Source organism: Mustelus asterias, chromosome 3 (genome assembly GCF_964213995.1).
Source record: "Mustelus asterias chromosome 3, sMusAst1.hap1.1, whole genome shotgun sequence".
Lineage (NCBI taxonomy): Eukaryota > Metazoa > Chordata > Chondrichthyes > Carcharhiniformes > Triakidae > Mustelus > Mustelus asterias.
In genome coordinates, this window is record NC_135803.1 from 35,451,063 (window position 1) to 35,463,513 (window position 12,451).

At 41.0% G+C, this 12,451-nt stretch overlaps 1 protein-coding gene across 19 annotated transcripts in view; it reads left to right on the forward strand.

Annotated features, from left to right (window-relative positions):
• The window catches only part of cops7a (COP9 constitutive photomorphogenic homolog subunit 7A), a 46,465-nt gene that overhangs the window by 1,583 nt on the left and 32,431 nt on the right, over positions 1–12,451 (forward strand). For 7 of the 19 annotated variants that reach the window (XM_078207526.1, XM_078207592.1, XM_078207561.1 and 4 more), the window contains exons 2-3: positions 5,827–5,874; positions 7,949–8,127. In XM_078207526.1, the coding sequence (XP_078063652.1) occupies positions 7,966–8,127 (162 nt within the window). In that variant the 5' untranslated portion in view covers positions 5,827–5,874; positions 7,949–7,965. Of the gene's footprint in view, positions 1–5,826; positions 5,875–7,127; positions 7,155–7,948; positions 8,128–12,451 lie in introns of all 19 variants that reach the window. The other 12 variants (XM_078207534.1, XM_078207567.1, XM_078207610.1 and 9 more) reach the window with 2 other exon arrangements.

Genomic DNA, 12,451 nt, shown 5'->3' on the forward strand with positions numbered 1-12,451 from the left:
TCGACTGTCAGGAGTGATTGATCAGGATTGATGTCTGAATCAATCCTAAGAAAACCTTTAAATTCTGATCAACAAGACAGATTTATTTCTTTCTCTGCCACTGCTCCCTGCTGCTACTACTACTACTCACCAACTAAATCCAAATTCATGTAATCCAAATTCATGTTTGTCGTCAGTAGGGTAATTAGAGTATCAACCTCATATTAAAATTTACAGTTGGTCTAGAATCAGTTGATGTATACAGAAGAGTTCGAAACCATTACTGTCCTCTGTTTGTGGAAATGTTTCCTGATTTCAGTCTTGAAATGTCCATCTCTAATTTTTAATTATGGCCCCTAGTCCTAGACTAGGGAGTGGTTGGCCAGGCCAGGGCTTTGTTCCTTGGAACATAGGAGAATGAGGGGTGATCTTATTGAGGTATATAAAATCATGAGTGGCATAGATAGGATGAACACAGAGTAGGGAAATTGAAAACTTGAGGGCCTAAGTTTGTGAGAGGAGAAAGATTTAAAAGGGACCGGAGGGGCAACCTTTTCACTTAGAGGGTGGTGCATACATGGAATGAGCTACCGGAGAAAGTGATTGAGGCAGATTCAATAACAACATTTAAAAACATTTGATTAAGTACATGGATGGGAAAGGATTAGAGGGATATGGGCCAAACGTGGGCAGTTGGGACTAGCTGGGTGGGCACCATGATCGGAATGGACCAGTTGGGCCAAAGGGCCCATTTCCGTGTTGTATTGCTCTAACTTCCCAATGACCAGAAATAGCTGATCCCTATCTTTCCCACCCAGTTGCCTTAATATCTTAACTTTGATTAGATTACCCTTTAAGCTTCCAAATTCAGAGGGGTGGAAACCTTAGTTTGTTGAATCTTCCCTTGCAATTTAACTCTGGGAGACCAGGTATCCTTCTGGTAAACCCAAGCTACACTCCCTTCCAAGCCTAGTATATCCTTCCTAAGGGGTGGTGCTCGCATAACCCCAGGTGTGGCCTAATCAGGGCTTTATAAAGCTGAAGCATGATCTCTCTATCCTTTTTTCCTAGTCTCCAAGATATAAAGACCAGTGTTCCCATTAGCCTTTTTGATTATTTATGCCTATTAATGTAAATTTAATGAAACATGCATCTAGATCTCTCAAGTCATTCTGGACCTCCACTGTTTCTAGCATTTCTCCATTTTTAAAAAGTTCCCGATTTGATCCTTTTTGGATTAAAAATGGATTGCCTCACATTTTTCTACACTGGGGAAAAACTGTGACGAATGGATTTCATTCATTTAAACTGTCAATACCTCATTAATTTTATGCTTTGATCTAAACTGCTTAGAATGCCACCTCTCTATCTCTCTCTATCTCACCAGCTAATTTGGATATGAGGCTTTCTATCCTATCTAAATCATTAATATCTGGTGAATAGTTAAGGCTCAAAACAAGTCTTTGTGTCACATCACTAGCCGCATCCTGCCAGTCAGACTTTCTGCCAATTATCCCTAGCCTGTGTCTCCTGCTGATCAACCAATTTCCTAATGATATCAATTTGACTTCAATTCCACTTGTTTCAACTCTTGTTCGCGGTGTCTTCTGAGGAACTACTGCATCCATCGATATTTCTCTATCCATTACTTTCGTCACCTCTTGGGGAAAATATTCAATCAGGTTTGTCAGGCATAATCTACCCTTACAGGTCAATGCTGGCTCTCTGACTAGCAGAAATTTTCAAGATGTTCAGTTACCCTATTCCTATTAGTTTTTGGTAATTTTTTGACAACAGCCGTTTGGCTCACTGGTCTCTTAATTTGCTGCTTTTCCCTTCTCCCTGTAAGGAGCAAGTCATGTGCATTTTTCCAACCTAAAGGACTAGTTTCCGAATCAAGAGGACTTTAGGGCAACACAATGTGTCTTAGCTCTTGATTCATTGTTGGAAAGTAGATCTCTTGCTTCTTGGATATAATCATAAAATCCTTTTTCAACACCTCCCAATGACCTTATGATGGTTCAACCATTAACAGACTTGCTATAGACAATCTCTGTCTCCTCATGTTGAAGTTAGCCCTTGGCTGAATCCAGAATCTTTATAGCTGTTTAGTGTTTTTCCCTTTCAACCATAACTTTGAATGTCTTCTTATTGTCATTGCTATTCAATAAATGTTCATGCACTGTTTGGCTTAATTAAATCTGACATTGCTAAATTTAATACAGCATCACTTCTAATTGCTTTGAAGACATATTGAGCAGAATTTTACGGACATGTTTGCAGGGTTTTCTGTGGGTGTCTTTCATGCCACCTGTCCCCAAATTGGCAGTGTTTTTATGGGGGCGGAGAGACTGAGGAGGTATTTTGAGGCCCTCCTGCCCTCATCCCTTTGAGGCTCTCACGTAGTCAATTAATGGCCACGTAAGGATGGATTCTTGCGCAGCTGCAATTTTTAAGCTGTGGGGGGTGCGGTGCAGCCCAACAGTTTAGCCAGCTGGGCCTCGGGTGTGTACAAGAGGATGCCTTCCTCAATCCCCTTTTCCTAGTCAGGTACAGCATTGAGAGACCCTGGACTTGTCTGCATCCTGGGCTCCTGTCATTTTTTTCTGTGGGATTTGATGTAGCTCCAACAGTGGAACCTGTTCCCAGTGGTGCTATTGGGACTAGTGAGTTGGCGGTGGCTTATAAGCAAAGCTGTCTGAGGTGAGACTTCCTGTCCAGACATAAGACCTGTCTCCAGCCAATAAATGTTCCACGGAGTGTTATGGCTGCGGGGCAGAGGTTTTGTTCCCTAATGTCCTTTTCCGTTGTGGGTAAAGAAACCCTGCGTTTAAAAACTTTCTGCAACAATGAGCAAAATTTACCCCAGGCACACTCAAATTCGCTAATCTGTTTGTCGCAATCTATATGAAAGTTAAAATCCCACATGAAAACGACTCTGTTTTTGCTATAGGCCTGTTCGCAGTTTGCAATTATGCCACCAACCACTTCACAGCTGCTACTTGGGAGCCTATGCACAACATCCTTCAGGTCTTGACTCCTTTAGACTTTCTTAATTGCTTCCCTGTCTTCTTAGCTCTCTTTATATCCTCTTTCCATTGAAATAATTTCATCCCTGATCACTAAAGCTACTCCTCCATCTCTCAATTTTCCTGATCTTTTCTGTACATAAAACGAAAGGTAGCGTGTTGACTTGAAAATTGAGCATGGAACCTTGGGCATTAGAGAAGCAACTATTAGTAAGGAAGTAATTATATTGGATAAGATTGTACTCGAATCAGGAGAGCAGTGCCATAAAAATGAACTGTTGTGGAAAGAGCCAGAAGTTGAATGAATCAACAGTTGTGGCCTCAGAGATAGGAAATCATGATTGTAGTTACAAAAGATATAAATGCACGTTGAACATGATCACCATGGTCAATGGCAGATCAGAAGATAGATTAGGGGTGATTCAAATTGGGAAGGTGGTTGTGAAGTTAAATGATCAGCCCCAGAACTTTGTAAGAAGTTTAACAACACCAGGTTAAAGTCCAACAGGTTTATTTGGACCTGTTGGACTTTAACCTGGTGTTGTTAAACTTCTTACTGTGTTTACCCCAGTCCAACGCCGGCATCTCCACCCCAGAACTTTGGCAGCATAGGGCAGGATGGTGGATCAAAAGAGCTTGGGTGAAGGACAGAGTAATCATGGCGGTCCAGAAAAGGACATTTCTCTTTGAGCTTTCTGCTGCCTTCTACCGTTGTCATTTCTTCCTCATCCCAATTCATCATCATGGAAGGTTCAATTGTACAATTGCAGCTACAGGCATTCGGACACCTCGCTCACAGTTCTGGTTCCTTTTTTTAAAAGCTGGCTTCCATGAGTGCTTCCATTCTGAAGCATTCTCTAGGCCTTTGTGTTCTTGAGCAACGCTCACCAACTAGTGGGGCTGCAGGTCCAATATTCCTTGTGTCCTTATTTAACCTCACATCCTTAAAGGGTTAAAGATATAAAGAGTTCAAAATTTAATTTTTTTAATGACAGATTGAGGAATGTGTTTGCAAAAGTGGCTAAATGGTGTTGATCTAAGAAAAGGAAGACTTGCGTTTATGCAGCCAGTTGTTCTGAATTGAGTTTTAAATTTAATGAAATAGAGTGCCTGCAATTCAAAAGTTTCAGAAGGGTTGGGATTATTGGTCCTTGTACATTTGTTGCAAAACAAAACTATGTACCGTGCTGGAAGCAAAAAGCTGGTGGACAGTGTTGACTTTAAGGAAATATAAAACATCTGATGTTAGAAAATCTACATTGGTAACATTAGTACAACTGTTTCAGTATCTTTATACATTATATATAGTAGCAGTCAATACTCTGTCTAATTAAGAACCAAAGCACTGGCTTTACAAATGTATGTATTAAGAGAGAAGTCAAGGGAATATAGCAAAAGAAATGGAGTTTTAAATTGCCCAGGTCAATTGAACAAAAGTTGGGCCGAAGGGCCTGTTTCCAGGCTGTAAGCCTCTATGACTCTAAGATTTGAGGACAGCTTATAAAGTTTCTGTACATTGAATTTATTGAAACAATATTTATCAAATTCTGCTTTTTATCTAAAGGTAGAGATTTGGTTGCATTATTGATACAAAGGACTGACTTTATTAATTGTACATATAATTTTCCATTATAATTTGTGCTATCATTTGCTACTTTTCACCTTGTCAATATTATGATGGCCTGGTGGCTTGCACTGTTGCCTCACCGTGCCAGGGACCTGAGTTCAATTCTGGTCTCAGGTGAATGTCTGCGCGGAGTTTGCATTTTTCTCTCATATCAGTGTGGGTTTCCTCTAGGTGCTCCGGTTTCTTCCCACAGTCCAAAGATGTGCACAGACAGGGCGGCATGGTAGCACAGTGGTTAGCACTGCTGCTTCACAGCTCCAGGGTCCCGGGTTCGATTCCCGGCTCGGGTCACTGTCTGTGTGGAGTTTGCACATTCTTCTCGTGTCTGCGTGGGTTTCCTCCGGATGCTCTGGTTTCCTCCCACAGTCCAAAGATGTGTGGGTTAGGTTGATTGGCCAGGTTTTAAAAAATTGCCCCTTAGAGTCCTGGGATGCGTAGGTTAGAGGGATTAGCGGGTAAAATATGTGGGGGTAGGGCCTGGGTGGGATTGTGATCGGTGCAGACTCGATGGGCCGAATGGCCTCCTTCTGCACTGTAGGGTTTCTATGATAAGTGGGATTATGGCGATTGGGCCTGGGCGGCATTGTTGTCAGTGCAGGCTTGATGGGCCCTCTAACCTACGCATCCCAGGACTCTAAGGGGCAATTTTTTAAAACCTGGCCAATCAACCTAACCCGCACATCTTTGGACTGTGGGAGGAAACCGGAGCACCCGGAGGAAACCCACGCAGACACGAGGAGAATGTGCAAACTCCACACAGACAGTGACCCGAGTAAGAGGCATTCTGAACACCTTTGTTAAAACTTCAAAGAAACACAAGGAAAAGTGATTATTTCTGTATAACTGACCACACTTTTGGGAAGATGAGGAAAGCAGAATAACAAAAGTTCTTTGAATAGATTTTTTTATTGTATTAAAAAATTGCAAACAAATGGGATTGGCAATTCTTGCTTTTAAGCTGCACGGGGTGTTTTATATTTCTCCCAACACAAATGGGTTTCAGCTCTGAACTCCGCTTATTGCATTACTGTTCATTACCACAAAAACAAATCAATTGATCATTTATGTAATTAAAGTTTGTGAAACCTGCAATGCATGTCTATGATTGGGGAGGAAATTTTAATTAAAAAATAAATCATCCAATAGCATTTTACATATGTTTTGCAAATAAACATTACTCTCCCTTTTTAGTTTTCCCACTCCTGGACTTTTCATCTCCATTAAGTGAATTAAATATTGGTGAGTTTGTATTTTTGGTTCCACTGGCAAAAAACCTCTAATGTTGTGCTCAACCCATATTGGAATGACAATGAATCAATGTGAAAACTGCCAACAGTCAGAAAAATGCCTTTTGTATATACTAGGTTTGAGATCATTGGCCATTCTAGTCATGAGAGATTACATTTGGGCATCATTTGACTTGTCTTACCTCAGATCCAGAATGAAGAAAAACTTGCATTCACTTGTTATGTCCTGTAACTGTAGGGCGGCACGGTAGCACAGTGGTTAGCACTGCTGCTTCACAGCTCCAGGGACCTGGGTTCGATTCCCAGCTTGGGTCACTGTCTGTGTGGAGTTTGCACATTCTCCTCGTGTCTGCGTGGGTTTCCTCCGGGTGCTCCGGTTTCCTCCCACAGTCCAAAGATGTGCGGGTTAGGTTGATTGGCCATGCTAAAAATTGCCCTTTGTGTCCTGGGATGCATAGGTTAGAGGGATTAGTGGGTAAATATGTAGGGATATGGGGGTAGGGTCTGGGTGGGATTGTGGTCGGTGCAGACTTGATGGGCTGAATGGCTTCTTTCTGTGCTGTAGGGTTTCTAAGATTTCTAAGAGAACTCAAAAACCAAGGCTGATACTCTCTAACTGCAGTTACTGAGGGATGGCTGCATTGTCGGAGGTGCTATTTTTCAGTGAGATATTAAACCACTGCCCCATCTGACTGGGTGAATGTGAAAAGTCCTGTGGCACTATTATGAAAAAGAGCAGAAAACTTTGTTCTTGGTGTCTTGGCTGATGTTTATTGTTCTAATGACATCAGAAAACCCATTATCTGGTCATTATCACACAGCTATTGGTAGAGCCTGCTGATGGCAAATTGGCTGCTATGTTTCTTACATGACTGTTTTACAATTTCATCATTGACTGTAAAGTCACCAGTGGTGGTGAAAAGCACTACATAAATGAAAATTGGCATTTCTCCCAAAATCTCTTACATGAGGCTAATGATTTTACCCCTGTTTCTCTACTGGAAAGAGCATTTTGTGGTGAAAATGTGTATCATGTGTTCTGTCTTAAATGTCTTTTCCACCCATTTAAATTGGTCCTGTTGTTGGATCCTTGGATTGTATTCTAAAATAGCGCCTTAAAAGTTATGCTTTTTTTAATACCCTGTATGCTTCAAGGTTAATAATTTCACCAATCTTTTCTTATAACTGGATCCTCATTATTTATTCCACTGCTTCCTTGACTTGTCTGTTTCCTTTCTGTTTTAGGATGACCAAGTGGACACTGTACTCAAGGTTGAATCTGACCAAAGCACTTTACAGTTCTGACATGACACCTTCTAACGTGAACTCATGTGACCCAGTAGTATAACTAAGCATTCTATTTGCTGAGTTTATGGCTGTTCCAATATTAAGTGCCAAATCTACTGAGTCATGAATTCCTGTTAATTTTGCTCATGGCTATTTATTATGCAGCATCACCATATATTTGTCACATCCATATTTGCTACCAATGTGTAGTACCCTACCTTGCTTGTTTTGGAAAAATTGACTACTTGAAAATTTTAACTAACTACGTTTATAAGTCCCCAGCTGCTTTTTCCTACTTCTTCCTTCATTTACTACCCTTTGCAAATTTATCTAGTTTACAAGGATATAAAAATCCAATTAACGTTAATTAGAAACAGCAGAGGCCGAAGCAGTGATCCCTCGACACTCTATTCAGCCCCTTCATCCACATTGATATAAATCCCCCAAGTCAAGGGTTATTTATTTCCTTCAGTCAATTCCTTTTTCACATAATTTGGTTTTCGAGCAGTTCTCTTGGGATGTAACTTACTTAAAACAGCCAAGGAGGTTGTCAAGTGACATATTTCCTTTCTAAATCCAGGTCCTGTACAATCAAGTGATGTTTTCCATTTAATTTATGAAATGCTTGAGGTTTTTATTATTACAAGAAAAACTAAGAGCCAGGCAGTCCAGAGAAGCTCCATAGATAACTTGCACTGCTTCAGTATGTTCTTTTTCTGCAAAATATTTTCTGATTTGGCACCAATGAAACGTTAAAATACTGACTTTTTGTTTTACAGGGAACCACATTTGTGCAATGGCAGGAGAATCCAAACCTACAAGTAATCCTTTGGAACAGTTCATTTTGTTGTCTAGAAATGCCAAAGGTCCAGCGTTAACAACTCTTATTAGCCAAGTATTAGAAGCTCCAGGAGTTTTTGTTTTTGGTGAACTTCTGGAAACGCCTAATATACAGGAGGTAAGAAGGAATGCAGTGCAGAAAAAAACATTTTTAAACATTTCTTATTGCCATGAATGCCAAACTTAAGAGAGAAACCCTAAGTAATTTTAGGATGCTTCTCTATAGAGTCTTGGTATGTACTGCTATTCGTTAGCTAATTTCAAAATTTGTAAAATTAACATAAATAAACGTAAAAGTACACTGAATATGAGTGAGCTTGTTTTTGTGGTTATCCTGATGGAATTCAATTTAAGTAGTTAACTAGGCCTCCTTGCTGACTTAACACCCTCTGTGATGCACCCTAAATTCAATCCGTCAACTGTAACCATAGCCAATCATGATGAGACACTATAATTGGCTTCAGCAATACCAGGCTAAATAGAGATTAGAGAAGCTAGGATTCTTCTCTTTAGAGAAAGTTAACGGGAGATTTAACAGTTTGTTCAAAATAATGAAGTGTTTTGATAGAATCTGTTTCTATTGGCAGGAAGACCCTGATTTAAAATACTTGACAAAAGAACCATTCTGGAGATGAAATTTTTTTTTTGCTCTGTGATGTTATGATCTGGATTACACTGCCTGAAAGGATGGTGGAACCAGATTCAACCATAATTTTTCAAAAGTGAATTAGAAAATGCTTCATAACACAAAATTTGCAGGGCATACGAGTGGGACTAACTCTTCAAACCACCTGAAGAGGTATGATGAGCCAAATGACCACCTTCTGTAACTTATGATTCTTGAGGACAAATCAGATAGTATTGTTACCCTGATGGATGTTCAGTATCAACAAGATCAGGCTTACTTCTGAGTATTTCATGTTATATAAGGAATTATATGCTTGCCATAGATGAACTGATTCCTGGGATGGCAGGATTGTAGTATGAGGAGAGATGGGTTGACTAGGCCTGTAATCAGCAGAGTATAGAAGAATGAGAGGGGACCTTATTGAAATGTATAGAATTCTGACCGGGCTGGACAGACTGAATACTGGGATGATGTTCCCTCTCGCAGGGTGGGGGATTTGGGGCAAGGGGTCACAGTGCTAGGAGACGGGGTAAGCCATTTAGGACTGAGATGAGGAGCAATTATTTGGAGTGATGAACTTGTGGAATTGTCTATCGCGTAATGCTGTGGAGGCCAAGTCTCTTAATGTATTTAAACAAGAAATAGATCTCTAGACAATAAAGGCAACAAGGGATATGGGGGGAGAGCAGGAATATGGCATTGAGCGAGAGGATAAGCCATGATCATATTGAATGGCGGAGTAGGCTCAATGGGTCAATTGGCCTACTTCTGCTCTATTTTCTATGTTTCTATGACATGCAAAGGATGGAATAGCTTGCTGACACTCACTGTCTAGGCTCATGGAGAGAAATTGATTCCCATTGCAACTAATTTCTAGGTTTTGTTTGAGAGGAGTTGGACAAATTTCCAGTCATGATCTCTCATGTGATCAACCCAGAAGAGTGACAGCTGCCCACTAAGCTTCTGCTCAGGGCACCTGTCTGACGCAGACACTAGGCCCTTGAATATTCGAATCAGGGATCTTGAGGCCCAGTGCCAAATACAGCAGCAGAGGTCTACAGAGGGCTAACCAGGCATCTTTGGAGGGACCACTGGAGGCTGCCAAAGGACAGGTTGGAAAAGGTATAAGGATAAGCTCAGTAACTACAGGTTACTTAGTTTAACTTTGAAAAGGCTGGGGAATCTAGAACAAGCAGACATAGTTTCAGGATAAGAGGCCAATCATTTATAATTGAGATGAGGAGAAATTTATTCTTTAAAAGGGTTCTGCATCTTTGGAATTCACTATCCCAGAGGGTTGTGGTGCCCCATCATTGAATATATTTCAGGCTAAGATTTTTGATGTGCCCGGGAATCAAGGGATAAATTGATTGAGAAAGTGGAATTGGAGCTCAAGATCAGCCTTGATCGTATTGATGGCGGAGCAGACTTGACTGTTGTATTACCTTCTCTTATTCCTATTTCCAATGCTCTTAAAAGTTAGAGCTCATGGAATAAAAGGGACAGGAGTGAATGGTTACAAAATTAGTTGAGTGACAGGAACGTATATAGTGGGGTTCCCTAGGAATCAGTGTTAGAATTCCTGTTGCTCATGATGTATATTAATAATGTAAACATTGGTGTCTAAGGCATAATTTCAAAATTTATGCATGACCATGAAAATTTGGAAGCATGATGAACTGTGACGACAGTTGTGCAAAACTTCAAGAGGACATAGACCTGCTAGTGGAATGGGTGGACAGATGGCAAATAGAATTTAGAGATGTGTAAAATTATTAATTTTGGTAGGAAAATGGCAATATAAAGTAAGAGTACAATTCTAAAAGAGTGGAGGAGCTGAGGTACCTTGAATATATGAAAGTAGCAGGGCAGGTTGAGCGTGTGGTTGTGTTTGGAATCCTGAGCTTTATAAATGGGAGCATAGAGCTAAAAAAACCCAGATTAGAGGGTGCAGAAAAGATTCACAAGAGTAGTCCCAGGAATGAAGAACTTCAGATTGATAAAACTGGGGCTATTCTCCTTGGAGAATGGATGGTTGGGGTGATTTATTAGAGGTATTCAAAATCATGAGGGGTTTGGACTAAATAGAGAAGTTGTTCCCATTGATGGAAGGATCAAGAACTGGGGGTTTCAAATTTAAGGTAATTGGCAACATAAAGAAAGCTTTTTTACACAGACTGGTTAGGATCTGGAATGCACTGCCTAAGGGTGTGGTGGAGGCAGAATCAATCATGGCTTTCAAAGGAGAATTGAATTATTATCTGAAAGGAAATATTTGCAAAGAGTGGCATCAGGACAATTGCATTAGCAGAAAGCCGGTATGGACAGGGGCTAAATTACCTCCTTTAGAATCATATAATCCCTCCAGTGCAGAATAAGGCTATTTGGCCCATCGAGTCTGCACCAACCACAATCCTATCCCCATAACCCCACATATTTATTCTGCTAACCCCCCTGACACAAGGGTCAATTTAGCATGGTCAATCCAAACTCCTCCCCATCTCATTGTCACCTGGCATCCTAGTGGGATGTTCAGTTGGCATCTGCAGGTTGCCAATATTATGTAGAGGAGGCTCACAGTCCAATTTCAAGAGAACTTTGTGGCTTCATCCTTGTGCACACATTGGTGTATGCAGAGCACTTTGTGCCAGTTTCAAGGAGAAGGCATAGCCACTCGGGTGAGGTATGAAAGGACTGCCAGCATTCAAGATGTATCCCTGTAGAACTCAAATGCCTCCAGAAAGCAGAAGAGAAAATTGGGCAGAGAAAACAAAATTGTCAACTGGACAGGAAAGGACTCCAGCTTGTATTCTATGCAGAAAATGTCTGTTTTCTGGTGTTTGGCGTGCAATGCAAAACACAAGATGACTACTTTTCCCAAAGAAGGGCTTTTGGATATAAAAGCTTTCTTAGTTGCTGTTGTGAACTTTGTGCTGAGATATTTCCAAAACTACTTCCTGACTTGGAAATGTATCGCCATTCCTTTGCTGGGTCAAAATTCTGGAATTCCCTCCCTCATGGCATTGTGAGTCAACCCACTGCACATAGACTGCAACAATTCAAGAAGGCAGCTCACCACCACCTTCTCAAGGGCAATTAGGGATGGGCAATAAATGCTGGCCAACCAGCGACGCCCATGTCCCACGAATGAATAGAAAAAAAGTTGTTTTCCTTTAAATGGAGTAAGGATTGAGAACTTTTAGGAGCAAGTTTGAATAATTCCTTATTCTCTTGTATTTTATTAAAAATTAATTCATGAGATGTACACATCACTGGCCAGACCAGCATTTATTGTCCATTCCTAACTGCCCTTGAGAAGGGGCTGGTAAACTGCCGCCTTGAACTGCTACAATAGGTGCACCGAGTGCTGTTAGGGCGGGAGTTCCAGGGTTTTGATCCATCGATGATTATAGTTCCAAGTCAGGTTGGTGTGCAGCTTGGATGGGAACTTGCAACTGGTCATGTTCCCAGGCATGGTCTAGGTGTTAGAGGTTGTGCGCTGTCAAAGGAGTCTTGGTGAGTTTCTGCATGTAGATTGTAGATGGTACAAATTGCTGCCACCATGCTTAGGTGGTCAATGGAGTGCCAATCAAATGGGCTGCCTTGTAGATGGTAGACAGGCTGTGGAGAGTCAGGAGATGAGTTGCTTGTTGCAAAATTCCCAGTCTCTTCTCACCATCATATTTACATGGCTGGTCTAGTTCAGTTTCTTGTCAATGGTAACCCTCAGGATTTTGATGGTGGGAGATTCAGTGATGGTATTGTCATTGAATGTCATGGGGAGATGGTTAAATTCTCTCTTGTTGGAGATGAT